The sequence below is a fragment of the Ceratotherium simum genome, chromosome 12 (assembly GCF_057802395.1).
Source record: "Ceratotherium simum simum isolate JZ-2026a chromosome 12, ASM5780239v1, whole genome shotgun sequence".
NCBI lineage: Eukaryota > Metazoa > Chordata > Mammalia > Perissodactyla > Rhinocerotidae > Ceratotherium > Ceratotherium simum.
In genome coordinates this window covers 793,168-815,431 of record NC_141911.1, presented here as the reverse complement: position 1 = coordinate 815,431, position 22,264 = coordinate 793,168, and the positions used below count along the sequence as shown (strand labels likewise).

At 54.1% G+C, this 22,264-nt stretch overlaps 1 protein-coding gene across 1 annotated transcript in view; it reads left to right on the top strand.

Moving 5' to 3' along the window:
* LZTS1 (leucine zipper tumor suppressor 1) overlaps positions 1–22,058 on the top strand; it is a 51,146-nt gene extending 29,088 nt beyond the window's left edge. Inside the window, exons 2-4 of the mRNA XM_004442324.3 lie at positions 12,877–13,353; positions 14,564–15,367; positions 18,120–22,058. Of these exons, the coding sequence (XP_004442381.2) occupies positions 13,009–13,353; positions 14,564–15,367; positions 18,120–18,794 (1,824 nt within the window). The 5' untranslated portion in view covers positions 12,877–13,008 and the 3' untranslated portion in view covers positions 18,795–22,058. The remainder of the gene's footprint in view (positions 1–12,876; positions 13,354–14,563; positions 15,368–18,119) is intronic.
* The last annotated feature ends 206 nt before the right edge of the window (positions 22,059–22,264 follow it).

Sequence of the window (22,264 nt, the reverse complement as noted above, 5' to 3'; positions counted from 1 at the left end):
GCTCTGTGCTCTCCAGTAACAGCAGCCGGTGCCAACCCTCGTCCTCCTGCAGAGTGCAGGGCGAGGGCATTTGTGGTCTTGGGTTTGGTTTCCGAGCAGGGAGCAGACTGGCATTGCTTCCTTCAGACAGTCGAGCAAGGCAGGAGTAGGGGAGAGGTGCTTGTCCACTTTACCCACGATGCAGCCAAGGTCAGGGAGGTCATTCCTGGCAGAGGGAAGAGCATGTGGAAATGCACTGAGAGGCAAGGATGGCAAGTTGGAAAGCCAGGAGCCTCCAGCATCACTGGAGCATGAAGTGCAAGGAGGGACAGGAGCAAAGCTGTTGTGACCCTCAAGTCCCAGCGTCTCCATGCAGCCCTTCAGAGCCTCTTCACATGCTTCTGGTTCTGTCAGCCGGCACCCTTTACCAGGAAGGTGTCACAGAGGTGGACAAGACAGTAGTCAGGGACTTAGGGGCAGCCTTGGGCCAACCCTGCAGGATGCCTGGACTTTGAAAAGAGGTTAATTATTGCATTGTCAGGGCCAGTGTGGGCAGCGGGCTCCAGGAGGGTAGAGGGCTTGCTTGATGCTCACCAGAGGTTTCTCTGCAAGATGTGAGGCTTCTACTTCACCAGTAGGAATGCGCCCTGGAGGAGGAAGCAGGGAGGTTGAGAAATCAAGACAGGGGTGACACAGAAGTCAGAATTCCCCAGCCAGACACATCAGATGGCACCAAGAGAGGATTAACTCAGGACATGTCGACTCATCAGGAACAGTTACGGGCTTCCCCTGTTGTGTATGCAGATCCCAACAGACAGGCCATGTCTTGGAGCAGTCAAAAACACACTCAGGTGCACATGGACAACTCGAGATACCAAAAGCCACACTGCCTAAGGGATCAGGTCCAACTCTTCAAGCCAGTCCAGGTCATTTCCAGCCTCCAGAGTGAGGAATCTGAGCTTTTCCCTTGAGCTTCCCCAATTCCAATTGCTTTCTGAGTTCTGAAACCACCAGGCATCTCCCTGCCCACCCCCATGCACACACTCACACACCGTGGATACTCCCGGTGTAGTCTGAAGGGGAGCTTCAGGACAAGCACTCACGTGCTCCCCCCACCTCATCCACACTCCATCCTTCTCCCACGCCTGCCCATCTTCTGGAAGGGTCAGTGCCTTCTGTTGTAAGATCTCCTTCCCATTCCTGAAGCAAAGCTTTCCCAGGGGTCTTGTAGGTGGTAGAGGGCTTTTTGCTCTGCCTGCTTTTTTCTACTCTGTCTTGCTACCTCTGTCACTTGTCACACCCTCACACCAACCAAATGTATGATCTCCAATTTCCCATTGATTTTCATGGGAAGATACCACTTATCACCTGGCCTCAGCCCCTTTTGACAGCTGGTGATGACACACGAGGTTGCAGTGGCTGGGACGCGGGCTGGGGACTTGGTTTCGTCTTTGGTCTGGGCCCTTTGATTTGAGGGTTTTCAAAGCAGCACCTCTCAGGATAGAACATCTCCACTCCAGCCCTTCCTCCTCCTGGTTAAGGAGATGTAGGTGGTAAGAGTGCTGGCCAGCAAGCCAGGAGGCCAGGAGTCCAGCCCCAGCCTGCTCCTGCCTCGCGTGTGGTTGTGGACACGTCACCCCACCTCTTTGGGCCACAGGGGCCTCTTATTGTGAGGTGTTGAAGCAGCACCTCTGGCTTTAAAAGCTTTTTTCCTTGCTGTTGTCCACCTATGATCTGGTACCAACCTATTTCTCATCCTCCTGATTGCCCGGGTCTCCTGCCCTCTTAGGATGGGCCTCATGCGTGGGTGGAATAATTATGTGTGTGTCTCGGTAATGCCGTTGAAGGGGCCCTATAGATTTCTTCAGTTCAAGTGGCTTACCATTAGTGAGAGGCTCCCTGCGGTTTCCCTCCCCGGGCTCCTGGGATGAAATGGAGCACCAGGTAGCTCACCTGTTGCATTTTCCTCTGACCAGGGAACCTGGTCTGAAGAGTAGAGAGGACTGCAATGTGGAGCTGGGGACAGGTGAAGAAGGGTCAGAAGTTAGGAGAGTTGGAGCCACAGAGGCAGAGCTCCTGAGGGGACTTGAGACATCTCCCATCCAGGTCAAGATGCTGGGCGGTCTGATTTGTCACACTGAACCAGTACCAACTTTGGTCCCTAGACAGGATGTCATGTGGTTGACAGTATGTCACCACTCCCCTTTCCCAAGCCCATGGCCCACATTGCTCATTTAACACAGATTCTTCCCTTCTGAACCTGAACCTGACCTCAGAATACTTTAGGCAGCCACAAAGATGATAAACAGGTAAAACTTATGTTTCAATCCCTGTCCGAGACCCCGTTGGTTCTGACCATCACTCGTTGACACACAGATCTGGTATCCACATTCTCGCTTTGGAGGTGCCCACTCAGCCTGCACTCTAGAGTGGTGAGGGTTTGGCAGGCAGGGGGGCCATCTGCCCCTGCCACCAAAGGCCTAACTGGTCCTGGGTTCCTTGTCTCTGACCTGGTGGGATGGGAAAGAGTCTAGCCAAGTTCCCAGCCCTCCCCTGGCTACCTCACCCACGCCCCATTCCAGACCTGAGTAATGGTTCTTTAGGTGCTGCCCCATTTGCCAGGAGGAGAAGTGGCTCCTTCTCCTGGCGATGCCCAGCTCACGTGGGCCCCGGTGCCGGGCACCGAGTCATGAATGTGGATGCGGCTCGCCTGCCTGCTGCTCTCTCCGTGGGAGCAGCGCCTGTGTAAACAGCAGCAGGGTCCATTTGCATGAGCTTTGCATGTAACGGAGCTCTGTTTTTGGAAGGGGTGGGGCAGGTTGGGATGGGACTGGTGGGTAATCATGTTCCTGAGGAGAAGCATCCGTCGGCTCTCCGGAGACAAAAGCTGCCACTGGGACGGACGACAGGGAAGACTCAGCAGCTGAATGCTGACGACCTACACACAGAAGGCTGCCAGGCAGGATGATGGCTTTTGATTCCTCTGGAGCAGTGGGAAACGGAATTGCTTCCGATTGTTCACTCCATGGAATGACTCAGCCTGCTGGCGATTTCCCTTTCCCTGTCTGCCTTTCCATGGATCCAAGTGCACGTAATTTGGAGCTGCGTGGACCCCTGCTCCCCTGAGCACCTCAGCCTCTCCTCACGCTGCCCACGCACCCCTACTCCTTCCTCCATTCTCGCCTCTTTTCCATTCATCCATTCACTCAGAAAATATGTATTGAGCTTTGCACATGGAGCCTTCCAGGCATCAGCAAACCAAGCATTGGGAGGTTTGCAGACTGGGCTGAGATGATTAACTAGCTCACAGGCTCACCCCTGCCCCAGCCCTGGCCCCCGACCTTCATCCAGAACAGCAAATGGGAGGAGAGGTCAAGGACAGGAATACAAGCACTGGAACTGCAGATAAGGAAAGCTGAATCAGGCAGTGTGCTGGGGGGAGGGACAGAGGTTGAGGGGGAGGGTCATCTTGAAAGTGGGGTCGAAGAACCCTGGGCACTCCCCGCTTTAGTCTCAGAGACACCTCTGCTGGGGAGGGCTGGGGGCCACCCACCAGCTTGGTGCAGCCAGGGCCCCTGAGCCCCAGCTGGCAGATACCCCGGGACTGCCCTCATTACTTTGTAGGCCCCACTGCTCTCCTGAAGGCAGAGAGGCAGGTCTGCTCTGCCAGGGCCCATGGACCCAGCCCTCCCACCACAGGGGTATGGCCATGGGTTGGGCGTGGTAACCCTTCCCAAAGACATGTGGGGATCTTGTTCCAGCTTCTTTCCTCACTGCTTTGTGATTTCACAAGTCCTTTGGTTTAAGTTCATCCAGTGTATGTCGTTCTTGCTGTGGTCAAGCGTTTTCATCTCTGATCTCCCTCAGTCTGACAGTTGCTCTGTGAGGTAGGTGTCAGCTGTGCTCATGCAGCACATAAGGAAATAGCTGTGCTGGAAGATTAACTCTCATGCCAGGAGACAGAGCAGATCCATCTGTCTGTGATCCTTCACTGAGGGCCTGATACTATAACGCAGGGAGAGCCACACAGTGTGTGGTCCTGACGAATGGTCCCTGATGGCCCTCCTGTGGACCCACACCTGTGCAGGCCACAGCACCTGTCCTCAGGAGTTTGCCTGAAGGGGAGAACAAGACATAGCAGGCAGGCTGGCCAGAAAGTGAGCTGGCTGCTTGTCCCAGAGCCGGGGCCAGGCCTCCCAGCCCTCCTGCAGTGTCTCTCCATTAGAGGGCTCCCCACAAGAACAGGGTGGGGAGCAGGGCTGCACACTCCGGAGCTCAGCATCACGTGGATGGAGAGCAAGAGGGAAGGAAATAAGGACAATGCCAGAAACGGGCCTGACCACCTGGCAGCATCTTCACCGGGGCGTCTAGGGGGCAGTGTCTTCATCTGCTCAGACTGCTACAACAAAATACCACAGCCTGGGGACTTACACAGACATTTACTCCTCACAGGGCAGGAGGCTGGAGGTGTACAATCAAGGCGCCAGCAGGTTCGGTCTCTGGTGAGGCCTCTCTTCCTGGCTTATAGGTGGCCGCCTTCCTGCGGTGTCCTCACAGGGCAGGAGGAGAGACAGAAAGGAGAGGGAGAGAGCTCGATGGTCTTTTCTTATAAGGGCACTAATCTCATCATGAGGACCCCACTCTCATGCTCATGTAAACCTAATCACCTCCCAGGCCCCACCTCTTAATGCCATCACATTGTGGGTTAGGGCTTCAGCATATGGAATTTTAGGGGGACGCAAACACCTAGTCCATAACAGGCAGCTGACAGCATGAGAACCTTGACCTCATTTCTGTGTGAAAGGACAAGTTAATAGACGCTTGTGTGCTGGGGCGGAGAGAGCTGGCTCTAACCCAGCAAACTCCTTCCAGCCCTCCTGCATCTTCAGTTACAGTGGTGCTGTTTTGTACCCTTCATATTTAGGTGTACCTATCTTGTCTCTCAACCATCTCCTCTGAAAACAGAGGCTCTGTCGCCTTGTATTTCTTTATCTTGGGGCAAAGCTTTGAACAGGACCAGGAGGTGAAGGAGATGGTGAATGTCCTCAGCTCCAAGGTGACCAGTTGACTCAAACAAAGTCTAAGAGACAAAAATTTGGGTTGAAACCAGATTTGAATTCTAGTTTTGTTGCCTTGGCTCCCGTCCATGTTGTGGCCCAGTCTAGGTCATGGTCCTCCCTGCACCTCACCTGCCCTCTGCAAGCTCTGAGAGTCATCCCTATGCTCCCTGGGAGCTGATTTCATTAAAAACATTCATTGAGCGCCTACTGTGTTCTTAGCACTGTGCTCAACACTCTGTGGGGTACAAAGAAGCTTCCACCCCATCTCTGCCTTTAAGGAGGGTTAAAGATAATTGGAGAGAGAACCCTTCACTCCTGAAAAATTGAATAACGCAGGAGCTGTCCCCAGGCTGTGCAGGCTGAGTGCCAAGTGAGCTGAGCACTGAGGAGCAACTGCTCCTTGGCGGAGGGGCTTCCTGTGAAGCCCCTTGCTTCCTGGGCAGTCACGAGCCAGGCCTGGAGAAGGGCCGAATTCTTCCTCTGAAAGGAAGCTGAGTTTCCACTACTGGATTCAAGTTCTTTGTGAGAGGCCTTGCCCCTCTTCTTCTCAGCACCCAACGTGATGCTTGGCACGTGGTCTACCATGAGGGACATGTGAATGGATAATAGTGAGTGTGAAGTTCTCCAGGTTCCACAGATGGGACTGAACACAAGAATGCCGAGGCGTGGTGCCCATGGCTAAGATTAGAGGTTATCGTGGACTGCTCATGTCCCCCAGACGGAGGAGAGAGCTGAAGGCAGAGCTCTGGTCCCAGCCTAGCAGCCACCAGCAATTCCTGGAAGCAGGTCAGCTCTCCCATCCGTGGCTGGGGCCCACACAGAGCCTGCGGCAGCTCCTCTGCCTTCTGATGATCCACCGACCCACAGGGATCATCTCTGAATGGAGCAGCATGGAGAGCTCACAAGATGGAATCCCGTTTGTATCAGGCAGCCTTACGGACATCCCCTCCCTTACACACGTGGCCCATGGAGAGCAGGGAGCTGCCCCCCAACCCCCCGCCCCATCTGGAAAATGAACCTGGTTGGCCCTGTCCTGTTGGTAAAATGGAAAGGATAGTGGTTTCGAGTCCAGAACTTGTGTTGTGACCCCTTCCTGCTTTGGGCCTCTGTGTAGTGGAGGAATTGGGGTAACGGGTCACTCAGGTCCTGCCTAGCTCCACTGTCAGGGAATTGTGACCATGGAAGAGCAGAGAGGTCCTCTGTCACCTCTCTGTCAGCAGGCTGTCCTCTCTGGCCGAAGCTCCTTCACGCCACGCAGTCACAGGGTTTCTCCTCCCACATCCACTCAGCCAATGGCACCCTCTTCTTAGTAACAATGTTGCCGTGCCCCTCCCCCATCCTGGGGTCATCTGGTGAAGTGTGGTTGGGGGCTCTGTCCCACCCTTGCTGCCCTCTTTGACATATTGGCCAATAAGGGTCTCAGAGACCACTTCTCCTCAGGGGTTTCAATTTAAGGGAGGGGGATTTAACAAAGTAGCATCTTCCAAGACTCAAAGAAAATAAATCTTAGAAAAATCCCACACATGGGGAGCAGTAATCATATATAAGAGGTATTCAGCAACAAAATGGAATCTCCTGAGTAGGGATTGGTACGGGACACGTGGTGAAGCAGTACTTACCACACAGCAGGGACAAGAAGGATGCGAGTGGATCCCAACATCTAAAGTGTGTGAGACCATCCAGGTTGCAGAATGATACTTACACATGATGCCATTTAGATGAAGTGAAAAACAAAGCACTACGTACAGTATTCATACATGTTACATATGTTTAATGATCAAGAACTGTGCCCACAAAGTTCATGATTGGGATTCCCTCTGGGGAGAGAGACGGAGAGAAGAGAAAGGAATAGGGTGGAGATTCCAACTCTTGAGATATTTTACTTCTGAAACAAGTATGACAATGTCAATTCTGCATGAGTTACTTGAGTTATTTTTATAGTATTTCAGTGTTTTAAAAATTGATTACAATTAAAATTAAGCAGAAGGAGAAAGCTCTACTAGGGCGTGTGGGACCTGGGGGAGCACTGGTGAGCTGCCCTGCCCGGAGCCTTGCTCATCACCGTCGAGGTGGCCGCCCCTCCCAGCCCTGCCCCTCCTTTCACCTTATGACCCCTTTGAAGTAGGTCTGAAGTCTGGCCAAGTCTTGGGGAGTCGGGCTGCAGACCCTGGAGTCTGGGGGGGGCCGCTGCGCTAAAGTGACACACCATTCCTGTAGCTTCACTGCCTCTCCTTGCTCCACCTCCCCAGTCCCCGAAGGGAAGCAGGGAGCCATTAGTGCAGTCAACAATCTAAGACCAAGTTGTTTGTTCCTCCCCAGAGCCCCAAAGCTCACATTTGATCCCCCAGAGCAGGATATATTAATCTTTTTAAACTGGGTCAATCCAGGGATATTCAGGGTCAAGGAACCCTGAGAAGTCAGTCAAAGTGTTGGAGGCGGGACATTTTTTTGAGGAGGGGGTTGATAGATTTCATTAAATTTTCAAGAGGTCTCAGAGAACTGACATGAATCCAGCCCCTCCTGTTGTGGTTGGAAACTGAGCCCCGAGAGGACTTGGGGCCCTGCACCAGCAGCGGGGAGAATCACGCCTGGCCCCTTGGTCTCTGTCTGCTCCCAAGTTCAGAGATGTTGTGGGGTGAGCCACTGTTCTGGGGGTGCGGCCCTGGGTGCTTCTCCAATAGACCATTGACTGTGCTGAATACCTTACAGAGCAGTCCTGGAGAATAGTGAGAAATACACTGACAGTAACCAGCACTGGGGATTTCTCTGAATACTAAGTTCTCACTTCCCTTCATGCTCATAGTGATGTCCTGTGCCAAGGCAGGTGTGAGTACCTCCATTTTACAAGTGAGGAAACTGAGGCACAGAGAGCTGAAGTCACTTGCTCACAGTCACACTGAGTCAGTGGCAGAACTGAGGGTCTATACTCTTATTTTCTTTCTGTTCCTCTACAACCAGGTTTCTCAGCCTCAGCACTGTTGACTGTTTGGGTGAGAGAATTCTTTGTCGTTGGGGCTGCGTGACCTCCTACTCTTTTTATAGAAGGAGTCCAGCAAGAATTAGACTTCATGTCTCATGGGAAGAGAGGAAAAGAGGAGCACAGCCTGAGACAGCGCGTGGAGAAGGTCACGTGGAAGAAGGCCACTGTGACATACTCGGCGGAACCTCCATGCTTCCTTTCCTGTTTCCTCTCCAGTCCTCTTCCCTCCTCCTTTCCCCTTCTGGAATCTGATCTTCACCCTAAGTGTGTCTCCCTGGCCAGTGGGGATTTGTTTCCCAGGGATAAAAATGTGCCCTTTCCCCCTGACCTTCCTGAGGGCAGAGACAGCAGGTCTGTCAGGGGTGGCTGGGAAGACTAGGGTTAGGACCTAGGGTGGATCATAGGCAAGTTTTCTGTGATGCTCTCTCCAAGTTGAAAATGGAACAAGTCCAGACACTTACAGGTAATTAGTTTAGCTTCAAGTGGATCTAGGGATAATCTCAAGCTTCAGAGCTCCTCTGTGTCAAGACCTGGGGAGTGGAGAGCAGGGAATCTGGGGCTAGGGGACAGGAACATACTCCGAGGACCAGAGCCACCATTCTTCACCCACTCCTCTGCTCCCCGGCATCATTTCTCTTCTTCTTTGTGTATCGCAAGTCATCCAGGCTGCTGCTCAGGGGAACAAAGGAGCTTACCTGTACCTGAAACCTTGTTGTCATCTGCCCGGCTCGGCAATGAAGCTATGGCTGGAGGCCATGGACCCTGATCTCTCCCCCAAACTTTCTCTCTGCCAATCCTGGAAACTCACTTGGCCATCCAGGACAGGACCCCTAACATCTCTGAGCCTCACGCGCAGTCCCCAGCAGTGGGCTCTAGCGTGGACACCATGGCATTTGGGTCTGGGTTCAGATCCCACCTTGGTCACTGGCCAGTTGAGTGACAAGGGTCAAGTCATCTGCCCTCTCTGAGTCTAGGCCTCATTTTCCTCATTTCTGTTCTAGGAGCTGTAGATCAAAGTTTGTACTCTCATAGAGCTTATGTTCTGGTGGAGACACAATAAACAAATTTAAAAAAAAGATCATTACAGGTTAAAGCAAGTGTTACGAAGGAAATAGGCTGGAATAACAGAGTAATGGGGAGGTAGACTTTTCCAAGGTAAACAGAGAAACCCACCTTGCGGAGGTGACATTTGAGTTGAGAACTAAAAGATGAGAAAGAGCGATCTGCGTGAAGAGCTGAGGGAAGAGAACTGTTGGCAGAGGCAACAGCAGGTACAAAAGCTCCTCAGTGGGGAAAGGCTTAGTGTGTTCAACCCACAGAAGAGAGACGAGTGTGGCTGGAACCATGGTTATGAGCAAAGAAAGAACGGGGTGAGAGAAGAGTGGAGTAGTGGGCAGAACCAGAGCCTGCCTAGGGCCTGCAGGACAGGGTCAGGAGTCTGCTTGCTCCAAGAGCAGTGGGAAGCCTTGACGAATTTTCCCCAGGGAGGATGACCAGTGTGACACTGCAGACGCTTAGGATGAACAGATGGGGAGAAAACAGATTTGGAGGCTGTTTCAGGTCCAGGTGAGAGGAGACGGCAGTGGAGCAGGAGAGCTGCAAACAGACTCATTTAACACGTCTGCCCAATATTGCAGTCACACTCCGACTGTGGTATATGCTTCTTGAGGGTGACACCCTCCTCTTGTCCTTCTGTTGGTCACACACACATCTGGAGAGGACCTACCGTGTGCCAGGCATTACACTTGACTTCTCTTAGTTTGCTTCATCCTCATATTGGTCCTAAGAAATAGTTGTTATTTCCATTTTGTGAGCAAAGAAACCCCAGAGAGGTTAATTTTCAAATCCAAATCTGTCTGATGCCATAGCCAGTGGTCTTGTCTCTACAACACTGTCTATACTGGATGGGCAAAAAGTAAGTCACTGGTTGTCCAACTGGTGTAATGTGCAGAGTGCAGGTGAATCTTTTGGCCAAAAGTAGCTTCCCTACATATGGACAACAGTAGAATTTTTGCCTCAGAGGACCTGGAGGCCTCAGCTAAGCAAAAGATGGATGACCTGGGGGATGAAAAATACATTCTTGTGGGGCCAGCCCAGTGGCATAGCGGTTAAGGCCACAGCTTGCTTCGGCTGCCCAGGGTTTGCAGGTTCAGATCCCCGGTGCGGACCTGTGCACCGCTTGTCAAGCCATGCTGTGGTGGCGTCCCACATAAGTAGAGGAGGATGGGCACATCCTAGCCCAGGGCCAGTCTTCCTCAGCAAAAAGAGGATTGGCAATGGATGTTAGCTCAGGGCTAATCTTCCTCACCAAAAAAATAATAATAATAAATACATTTGTCATTGTCAACTGTTCAGTTAGCAGAGGAGCTCCACACTCGTAAGCAGCACTGTCAGGCAATGGGATGCAGGAAAGTCACATTTGGAAGGGAGAGAACTAGTTCTGGAAAATGAGATGTGAGCGCTGAAACTAGCAGGGATGACGAGTCCTGGAGAGAACAATGACGATAACTAATTGTTGAAAATACCTGCCGTTTATTGAGCCCCTACTATGTACAAGGCAGTAATTGTACCAGACCTGTCAGCGTATGGTGTGTCTAATAAACTTCTCATAACCATCCTTGATTCCAAGAGGCCATCTATTTAGTAAAAGCTTTTCATAGGAAAACGTACACTCAACTTACACAATGATCTTTTGTTGTATTGTGCTTTTATTAATGGAATATAGAACATATTTATTCATAATATAATCACTTTATTCTTCAGGATAACAATGCAAGTTTGAATCCAAGTTCTCGTGTTCAGAGTCTGCAGAGTCTCTGGCTCCCTTCGCTGTGCACATATGCCTCTCCATAACCCACCTGGAACTTCTTTGGTCCCTGTAGGTTCAACAGTGTAATGTAAAGAATGTGGGGTTCCTTCTGCATTTTCTCTTTTATTAAGCTTGTAGTTCTTTCCCCCTTAATTGGATCATCTATCTTCTGACTGACTGAGAAATACTCCTTTGCAGTGCATGATAACCACACAGCCTTCCTGGCTTTGAAAATCATGTTTTCTATGCTTAGAGATTTGCCTGTGTCTGCAAGTGTGCCGGCATTGGCATCCCGTGTATTCCTCTTGCTGGTGCCTGGCAAGGCCGTTGTTATTGTTTTCAGCATTGGTTATAAGATGCATTCCTATTACTTTTTAAAACAATTTTAAGTGTGTCTTAGAATTAGTTTGTGAAACTGAAGGTTAAAGATGTTAGAGCTGACCTCACATGTCATAGCTGGCAGGTGGCATAGCTGGGAATCCACACCAGGTCTCTCACAGACTGCTCAGCATTCCAGGGAACAATTACTTCCTCCCTGTTCTCTCTTGAACCCTCTCCAATCAGGCCTTTCTTCCCACCACTCCGCCAAAACTGCTCGTCAAGGTCACTGGTGACCTCCCCATGGGGAAATCGATTGGCCAATTCTCAGGCGCCATCTTACTTCAGCAGCACTTGAGACAGATCCTTTTGAGACGGTGTCTTAACTTGCCTTTCTTCAGTTTCCCACATCACTGCCTTCTCGGCTCCCTTCCTCATTCCTCGTCTCCTTCCTGACCTCCATGAGCCAGTCCTCAGACTTCTCTGTCTTCCTGCCTTTGCTGCTTGGTGACCTCAGCTAGTCTCAGAGCTGCTTCTCTCACGGATGACTTTCACGTAGAAGTCTGCAGCTCCCACAGTCCCCGCCCGTCCGCCTGCCTACTTGACATCACTCCTTGGGTGTCTAATAGGCTTTGCAAGTTTAATGTGTTAAACCAAACTCCTATTTTCCACCCCCACCATCCTAAACTGCCTTCTTTTGTGGTCTTTTGCATCTCAATAAATGGCAACTTTCTTATTCTAGTTGCTTGAATAAAAACATCCAAGTCATCGCTGACTCCTCTCTTTCTCTCACCCCTTGTGTCCAATCTTTTAACGAATCCTATCAACTTGACCTTAAAATTACATCCAATATGTCATGCATAGCTACCACCCTGGCCCAGCCGTATTAGCCTATCACTTGACGTAACTGGCCCACCACCCAGGCCCCTCAACAGCCTCTTGTCCACCCAGCAGACAGAGTGACCCTCCACAGCCTGAGTCAGACCAAAGTCAGCTGCTCAAAGCCATCGGGGCTTCTCATCGCAGTCAAGGGACAAGTCAAAACCTGTATGGCCAGCCAGGCTCTGTGTTGCCCGGCACCTGCTAGCTCTCGACTTCTACATCTCCTCCACCCCCACTGCTCACTGTTCTCCAGCCAGACTGGTCTCCTTGCTGGTCTCCCACATGCCCAGCACATTCTGCGGCACAGACTCAGAGCTTTTGCACTTGGAGCTGCTTCTCTCCTCCCAGACTTCCACATGGCTTGCTCCCTTGTTTTCTTGAGGTCTCTTCAAATGATACCCCAGGAGAAAGGCCTCCCTTGTACTCTGTCTAAAATAAGCACCTTCCGGAATTCTGTCCTACCCACTCTGCTTTGTTTTCACCACAGCACATATGTCACTTGAGATAGTATACACTGACTTGTTTATGGCTTGTCCACCCTACACTAAACACAAGCCCCGTGCAAGCGGGGCTGTAACTGTTGTAGTCACCACCGTATCCCAGTGTGCAGAACAGAGCCTTGCCGGAACGCAGTAGGCTCTCAGGGAGTGTTTGTTGAATTGGCGCACGAAGGAAGAGTGAGTGGAGAGCCCAATGGCAGAAACAGGGCTGAGTTTCCAGTAAGGGAAACATCCAGTTCCCTCCTGCCTAGAGCTAGCTGTCAGGACAACTCCTCTTGGAGTCGCCATCGAGGGCTGTGCAGTGAGCGGACCCGACCCAGGCTCCCCCTGCCTTGTGTCTCCCCCCAGGTCTGCAGCACTCCAGGCTCTGAGGGGCTTCTGCTATGACTGCAGTCTCCTTGTGAAGCCAGGGCTGCCCCGTGCTGCCACCGCCACACCAGGTCTCCGCCCTGCCCCGCCTGTGCTTGGCCCCGCATCACCATGGGCAGCGTCAGTAGCCTCATCTCTGGCCACAGCTTCCACAGCAAGCACTGCCGGGCTTCTCAGTACAAGCTGCGCAAGTCGTCCCGCCTCAAGAAACTCAATCGGTGTTCGGACGGCCTGCTGAGGTTTGGCTTCTCCCAGGACTCGGGTCATGGCAAGTCCAGCTCCAAGATGGGGAAGAGTGAGGACTTCTTCTACATCAAGGTCAGCCAGAAGGCCCGGGGCTCGCACTGCCCAGATTACACTGCACTGTGCAGTGGGGACGTAGGGGGCCAGGCTGGGGTGGACTTTGGCCCATCCACTCCACCCAAGCTCAAGCCCTTCTCCAATCAGCTAGAAATGGTAAGCAGGGGTCTGGGGTCAGGGTGGATGGGTTGGAAAGGCAGGAGACGGCAAAATGGGGGTGGAGAGCAGGGGGACGGGGGGATGATGGTGGCGGTGATCTAAACGTTTAGATCTCCGAGAGGCTAGAGCAGCGTGTGAGGGCGGAGGTGCTCAGCCACACCACAGAGATGACCGGTTGGCCCAACCCAGAAGTCTGGGTGAGCCCTTAAGCCAAGAGCAAAGGGGAAGTGAGAGCCTTTCTGAGCTCACGGGGATGTGACTCTGGATTGTCAAGGCAGGACCAACAGCACATTTTCAGGCGCCTGGGAAGGAGAGGCAGCTCTGGTATCGTCGGGAAGAGCAGGCGAGGAGTCCACTGGGGGAGAGCCTGCGGCTTCTCTGGCTAGTGGACTCATGGAGGCGCCTCCCTCGCTTGCTGCTCTGCTGGTGCACCAGCGCCTTGCTCACGCCGACCTGGAAGCATCTGTGGCTGGATGAGAGCTATGAGTTTGCTATCATCATCAGTTCAGCAGGGATGAGGGAAAAGAGTCTTACCTAGTCAGAAATCCAGCCCTCGTGCCATTCAGGCTCTCCTGGGAGCCACCAGTGGATGCTGAAAACAATTTTCCTGTTCAGTCCCCTGCACCCACCCCAGGGGAATGAATCCACGGCTCTAATATACTAAGGAAATGGTCCCCTACGTTTGCATAGAGCCCTAAGCTTTTCATATGAAAGGGCTTGTAAACTGCAAAGTACTCTACCAATGAAAATGACAATTTTAAGGAAAGGATTGTTATTTTAAGGGGTCCTCCCAATCCTTCAAGGAGGCCATGGTCAGTGTTCTTGCTCTTGGCCTACTGGAAGGAGGCGTGAAGATGGAGAAGGGACTGACTGCTACAAGGACACCACGCTCGTCCAGCCTAATGCCTGACCCTACCCCACACAGAGACCCAGAGCCAGAGCCCTGGCATGGGATCTCAGTCAGTGAACTTGAAATGCTGTTCCTCATCTCAGGAGGGCTGGGACGAGCTGGTGACAGGTTGGCAGTTAATGAACAAAGTGCCCTGGTGATCCTGAAGGGCATCCCCCAGGCACAGAGAGAGATTCACCTATGGCCGCCCACCAAGAAAGGTGCCACGTGACGGCACCAGTACCCAGGTAGGGGAGGGAGAGGTGGGAGGAGTGTGAGGGGAGACACAGGGTCAGTGTGGTTCTTTCCACCCCCCAGGGCTCAGAGAAGGGTGCGGCGAGGCCCACGGCATTCAAGCCCGTGCTGCCGCGGGCGGGAGCCATCCTCCACTCCTCCCCTGAGGGCGCCAGCCACCAGCTGCACCCAGCCCCTCCAGATAAGCCCAAGGAGCAGGAGCTGAAGCCTGGCCTGTGCTCCGGGGCGCTGTCGGACTCCGGCCGGAACTCCATGTCCAGCCTGCCCACACACAGCACCAGCAGCAGTTACCAGCTGGACCCGCTGGTCACACCCATGGGGCCCGCTAGCCGTTTTGGGGGCTCAGCCCATAACATCACCCAGGGCATCCTCCTCCAGGACAGCAACATGATGAGCTTGAAGGCTCTGTCTTTCTCTGATGGGGGCAGTAAGCTGGTTCACTCGAGCAAGCTGGACAAGGGCTCCTCCTGTGTCCGCTCCCCCATCTCCACAGACGAGTGCACCATCCAGGAGCTCGAGCAGAAGCTGCTGGAGAGGGAGGGTGAGCTCCAGAAGCTGCGGCGCAGCTTCGAGGAGAAGGAGCTGACCTCCAGCCAGGCCTCTGAGGACCGGCCACGGCGCTGCCGGGAGGAGCTGGAGGGCCTGGAGCAGAAGTGCGGCAGCAAGGTGAGGCAGGCCTCGCAGAAGAGCCAGCGCACGCAGCAGGTGCTGCAGCTCCAGGTGCTGCAGCTCCAGCAGGAGAAGCGGCAGCTCCGGCAGGAGCTCGAGAGCCTCATGAAGGAGCAGGACCTGCTGGAGACCAGGCTCAGGTCCTACGAGAAGGAGAAGACCAGCTTCGCACCCGCGCTGGAGGAGACGCAGTGGGAGGTGAGGCCGACGGTCATGGGCGTGGGGTGGTCAGGTGATGGTGCCGGGCCCATCCTCTTCTCCATGTTCTGGCCAATGGGGTGTGAACACAAACTCCCCAGGCAACAGGGCTACAGTGCCAGCTTTGAAGGGGCTCCCTGGTAAAGTATGATAGGGGTGCACTTAGAGCTTCCTACTCTGTCCCCACTTTGTGCCTCATGGCCCCCGGAATTGAATTTACTAACCGAATCATTGACTGAGAAGCTGGAACCGAGGGAACCGAGGCCGCCCCGGGCTATCTGAGGGCCGACTCGCTTCATCTGCCTACAGGAGGCTCAAAGAAAGCTCCAGCCACGCCTGAGTCCACGCTGGTCCAAGAGCCCACCAGAGAGCATAGAATTTTTTTTTTTTTTTTTTTGGTGAGGAAGATCATTCCTGAGCTAACATCTGCCAATCCTCCTCTTTTTTTTGCTGAGGAAGACTGGCCCTGGGCTAACATCCGTGCCCATCTTCCTCCACTTTATATGGGACGCCGCCACAGCATGGCTTGACAAGCGGTGCATTGGTGTGCACCCGGGATCCGAACCGGCGAACCCCGGGCTGCCCTAGCGGAGCGCGTGCACTTAACCGCTTGTGCCACCAGGCCAGCCCCAAGAGAGCACAGAATTTATTTGTTGCTCTTGAGGGAAGGGACCCCACCTGCTATAAGAATGACCCCATTTGTGGCAAGTCTCAGTGACAGAATTGGCCACTCCTCACAGAAGGGTAAATGAGGTAGGCTGAGATGGAAACACAGAAGAGGAAGGGCTCTGACACACCTGGAAATGAGGCATCTGAACCTGACCTTGCTGGAGAACCAGCTTCGGCCCCACGTCCTGCTCACTGGAAATAGCTTTTCTCACCTGTGAGGCCCCTGGAGGTGGTGCAGGGGCAGGTAGGGCATGAACATGGCAGCTGTGTCATTCTCCCCAGGCAGAGACTACGACCCTGGGAAAGGGATGAGGGCTCAACGGGTATAGTTAGACCAGCACCACCCCAAGGCAGGGGATACTCCTTCAGCAGCACAGCCGTCTGTTTGCTCTGGAGCTTCCTGTACTTGACCTGGAAGTTAGAGTGACAAGTAACAGCAGGAGTAGGGGAAAACGATCCTTTCTATGGAAGAGATGGGGGGGCGGGCAATGAACAGGTGAGAAGGGAGAGCCGCGCTCTGTTTGCCGGGTTCCCCAAGAGGAACGAATTCGCCATAGAGCAGGGCCTTTCCTCCTTCTCATCGACACTGGCACAGCAGACCCTCCCCTAGTCGTCGTCTCTCCACCAGGGCTCGGGGACACTAGGGCATCTCAGAGGTACAAGCTAGTGCTGGCACCAGGCATCCGTCCTGGTTTGTCCAGTCCGGAACTAAGCTGGACATTCCTGTGATCTCGTCTTGGGTTGTCCAGTCAGGCTATGTAGTAAAACAAATAAATATTTATAATAACACATAAATATATTACAAACATATTTATAATAATCATTTATAGAGAGTTTCTTAAGTGCCACGCCCTAGTTTCTCTCATCTAAGCCTTACAACAACCCTGTGAAGTGGGTACTGTTACTAATCCTCAATTTATAGTTAAGGAACCTGAGGCACAGGGAGGTCATGAGAGTAAAGAGCTGGTTAAATGTCTTGCCCAAGATCACCACATAATAAGTATCAGAGCCAGGATTTGAGCCTGACAGTTTGGCCTCCAAGTCCACATTCTTAATCACTCCACCTTATTGCCACTTTGCTGATGTACCCAGGTCACCTGGGTCATAAGTGATGGGGCTAGGACTCAAAGCCAGGCCCTCGCCTCAACCACAACTGTGCTGCTCCGTCCATGAGACAAATGCATGTCCTCGGAAAGGCCGCCTTGGTCCCAACCAGGCGTCGAGGGTGGGGCTGTGCAATGTTTCCTAGGTGATTCAAGAGAGCAGGGGGGCTTTCACTGTGAGAGCGAGAGTGAGGGGCTATTAGCATGGCTTCCAAGCTTGTTCCAAGGGTCCATTCTATAGAGGCCCAGGCCTGGCCTTCGCTCTGGCCAGCTTTCCCACTGGCTGGCAGGAAACACTCTTGTCACACAGCCAGCCAGAATGGCCCCGGTCTTCTTTTGAGCCACCGATAACCCCAAATGGCCCAGACCCCAGAGACACATGGATCTGATTCAGTGCCTTTGGTTTCTTCACTGCTCTTGGACAACTTTTAATGGGGAACAGGAGTAGAAATGGTGGAAGAGGGGAGCGGGGGGACACAACTGCTCCTCATTTGCCAGGTTGGGCCTGTCTCTGAGCCAGGCCTGGTGCTGGGCACTGAGGTACAGCAGTGAATGTGAGAATATGGTCTCTGCCTCTGAAGGGAGGACAGGAGAGCTGGCTGTGTGCAGGGGTGAGGTCAGAGGGCCTGGGCATAAACATAGATGATAGAAATCTGGCAAACATGGACACTGGTGTCATGGATGTTAAATGTGGGATGTTGGAGCTACCAGCAGTGGGCAGATTAAACCACTGATTGTTGATTTACACAGAGCCCAGATTGAGATTGAGACTTTGAATTGGGGGTGAGGCAGGCCAAGCCAGACTACCGAATGAAAGGAGCCTCCATGAGGGGCCTGGCCTTCATGGGTCACCCAGACCACCATGCTTGGGCACTCTCTTGAGGCACCATGTCAGGACCAGCTTGACTCCTTTAGGCTATTCAGATGTGAAGACCTCTCACCTCTTGGCACTGTCTCCTCCCCACCCTGACCCTTGGCAGGTGTGCCAGAAGTCGGGCGAGATCTCTCTCCTAAAGCAGCAGCTGAAGGAGTCCCAGACGGAGGTCAACGCCAAGGCCACTGAGATCCTCAGTCTGAAGGCACAGCTGAAGGACACCCGGGGCAAGCTGGAGGGCATGGAGCTGAAGACGCAGGATCTGGAGAGCGCCCTGCGCACCAAGGGCCTGGAGCTGGAGGTCTGCCAGAATGAGCTTCAGCGCAGGAAGAGCGAGGCAGAGCTCCTGCGGGAGAAGGGGAACCTGCTGGAGCAGGAGCTGCGGGCGCTGCGGGCTCTGAGGGCCCGGGATGACCTGCTGCGGGACGGTGTGCCCCTGGGGCCGGGCCTGGGGGCCGGGCCTGCTTGCTGCGAGGACATCCCCACCCTGCAGCGGGAGTTGGAAAGGCTGCGGGCAGAGCTGCAGGAGGAGCGACAAGGTCACGACCAGATGTCCTCTGGCTTCCAGCAGGAGCGGCTGGTGTGGAAGGAGGAGAAGGAGAAGGTGATCCAGTACCAGAAGCAGCTGCAGCAGGCCTACCTGGCCATGTACCAGCGGAACCAGCGCCTGGAGAGGGCCCTGCAGCAGCTGGCCCACGGGGACGGGGCAGGGGAGCCTTTGGAGATAGATCTTGAAGGGGCTGACATCCCCTATGAGGACATCATAGCCACCGAGATCTGAAGGGCTGCGGGAGGCAAGGGTGCAGAGTCTGTCGGGAGGGCCCCCCACTCCCCTGTGCTGTCACTCAGGCCTGAGAGAAGCCTCCCCAGACATAGGCCTGGGCCCCTCAAGGGAAAGGGAGGTTTGGGGCTGCTATGTGGCCTCTCCCTGCCATCCCGCGTTCCAGCCCTTACATCCCTGCAGCCTGCTGGACCTCTAGCTTTCCCAAGAGATGGGCCCAAGTATCTCCACCATTTGGTTAAGGGCACCGTAAACCTTGGCCTTTGTTCAAAATACTTAGAGACACCCTCTCCCAGGATGGTGGTGACTGCCATGAAGGCCAGTGGCCACCCCAGGACAGAAGCTCCCTTCCACCTCTCTTCCCACAACCTCTTTTCTCCTCCAACACATCGGGATCCCTTGGAGATAGAAAGAAGCCATTTGTGACCAGAAGACTTGGAACCGGACCCGGTCATAACCTGAGCTCTTCCTCTGGCCACAGGCGTGTAGGGGCTGGAGTGGGATGTGGAGAAGCGGGCTTAGCATCATCAGAGCTGACCTGACCCTGGCAAGCCAGAGAGGAGGGGAAAGCTGGGGCAGCCCAGGAGCGTCTAGACTCAGCAAGGACTCACTGGAGTCAGAGGGAGAAGCTCCGTAGTAACGGCTAGACCCTGCTGGGCCCCGCTGACTGGAGGTGAGCAGCCTCTGGATGGCTGGTGGCCTTTGACTGCAGTGATCACTTTTCTCAAAGCCATAGACACTAAGGCCCTGGGGTGGATGCTGGGAAGGGCAGATTGAAGGCCTGGTCACCAGGGAGGGGGTGGCTTTCCACTTGTCCCAGGGAGAGCCTCCGTATCTTTCCTTGTGGGGCTAGAGGTAGGAGTTTCCCCACCTGGTTCAGTTTGGCCAGCGGCTACTCTGAACTTTTTTCCTCCCAAGAATCAAGCCTTTGTTGGATCGAGAACAAACTGTGTCCACATGGCGCAGGGACGACCTGGGCACTGCCCTCCTTTGCCTGTGGCTTAGTTCAGCGGCACACTTTTTTTAATTGATGTCATAATAGTTTATAACATTGTGAAATTTTAGTTATACATTATTGTTCGTCAGTCACCATGTAAATGTCAGTGGCACACATTTTCTCCTTCGCATCGGCAGTGCTGAGTTCAGACCAGAGTCCTTATGTCAGGAGGGGGTCCCCAGGTGCCCGTGGGCCAGAGCCCCCAGCAGGGGACTCAGAGGCGCAAACAAGCCTCATGAGCAGCCCCAGGGCCACGGCAGGCCTCCCTCTGCCACAAGCCCCACCTGAGCCCCACCTGTCAATTGCCTAGAGAGTGATGGCCCGCTGGGGGCGGGCCTGTGCCAGGAGGTGGGGGCTTTTCTTCTGCAGACGTGCAGTGCTGGGGGAAGAGACAAAAGGGGCAGTTTCTCAGTTGCTTGGTGCAGGGAACTTTCTTTTTTTCTTATTTTTTTTCTTCCATGTCTTCAGGAGCAAGCCAGATCTAGCAGGCAGCCAGGCTGTTCCATGTTCTATTTTTGACTCTGGCCACAGCTGCTGTTTGTAGGACAGCCAGCGCTTGCTGGATTCCTGAGCCTCATGGCTGCCTGCAGAGAGGGTTCACCGAGGCAGAAGGGACGGGCAAGTCTGAGCCCTTAGAATCCGACACCAGACCCCTCTCTGCCTCCCTAACCGTAGGGAGGGAGGGGAGAGGGGAGCTGTTTCTCTTCTTGCCCCTGTCCTCGCAGGGCCCGCCACCTTCCTCCCTGCGGCTGGGCTGAGGGCAGGGCCACCTTCCTCCCTGCGGCTGGGCTGAGGGTAGGGCCACCTTCCCTGCGGGGGGCTCTGCCTTCCAGTCCTGGAGTGAAGCCGTGCCTGTCCTGCTGCCTTCACATGACAGGGGAGCCTTTCTGGAATTTTAAGCCATTGCTCTTAGGCATAGGCTAGATTTAAACCTGGAATCGACAGGCCAAGAGCCCACTCCCTGCCTGGGGGGCAGTGCCCTCCACTGGGCACAGTGCAGACCCTCAGTCAGAGATGTCCCAATCCCTGTGCCACCCCTCAGTCCCACCATTCCCACCAGCCTGTGCCTTTTGAGTCCTTCTTCCCAGTGAGACTGCCTCACAGGATAGACAAAGGGCTGCTGCCCACTCCCAGGCTGGAAACCCTCTTCCTCTCCCTCCCAAGGAGCAGCCCCAGCCCCACTGCTCGGCCCTCCAGACGTCCCTGAGAAGAGGTGGGTGTTAAGCCCAAGGGAGGGTGCTCAGGCACAGCCTGTGCTCCCCTGCCGTGTGACCATGCCCTGCACCCCACACCCGCATCCCTGTCCCAGGCCAACCCGTGATTGTCCTCCCTGAGCTGCCACCAGCCCAAGGCCCCAGGGTGGCCCATGGTGACCCCAGAGTGTAACAGTGTCCTGTAACATAGCAACCTCGCCACCGTGTGATTTTTCTTCCCTTCCCTGTGGAAAAACATCCTTACTATTCCTGGACCATGCCAAACCCAGCCTCTCCAGAAGGAGGCTCTGAACAGCAGAGGCTGAGCAGGAACTGGGGAGGTCGGCCAACACGGGCCTCAGAGCAGGCGGCCTGGCCCACAGCCGGCGTGAGCTTGCTGGCCTTCCCTCTGCACACACCTGCTGGCACACTCGCTCACTCAGTCAGACTGACCCACTCTGCTCCCCAAAGGATGCTGGCCTAAAAATGGTCCAGCTCTGTGCAGAGAGACAGCAGGATCCAGCACCACCTCACCACAGAGGGGACTCTGCCTTGGGGCCTTGGAATGACGAGACTCTCACAGGGCGCCCGCCGTGGTATCGCTGGCCACTGTGTTGTTGGGGTAACTCCTGTCAGGAGCACATGGCCCCCAAGGGCACTGAGCAGTGTGGGTACTGGGGGCTCTCTCCCCTGCTCACCTCGTCCACGTGCCTTCTTCTGGGTGAGAGGGAGGCCCAGGGGTGAGCCAGGCTGGGCTGTGCAAGCAGCGGCTTTGGGAGGGGACTCCCCTGGGGATCCTGAGTCCTCCTGAGCTGGGGCGCCTGCATGCCCTCCTCCCCTCTCGGGGGGCCGGTCAGCATCTGCAGGCAGAGCTGGACCCCGTCGAGGCTGGCCTTGGATGGACTGGCACGTAGAAGAATATGTATAGAGTTTTCTCTTGGTTGTTTCTTGTTTGGTTTGCTTTCCTTTTGACAGCTTTGTTTTATTTTATTTTTGATGCCCCTCTTTGGCCATGTAAACTATTTCTGGTAATTTTATGTTTTTATTTATGAGTAAAGAATGCCATTTCTCACACCCTCCATACCACTTTTCTGTACCCAAGTTACCCTCCTTCCCCTGGCTGTGGCGTGGCAGCTCCTTGGGCCTTGCCGTCTGGAACAGGAAAGATGACGTCTCTTCCCACCAGTGAAGGAGGTGGACAGCCTTGATGAGGGTGGTGTTGGCTGGCAGGAGAGCACAGGCTTCGGCATCAGATGGACTTCAAGCTGGTCCCTGCCACT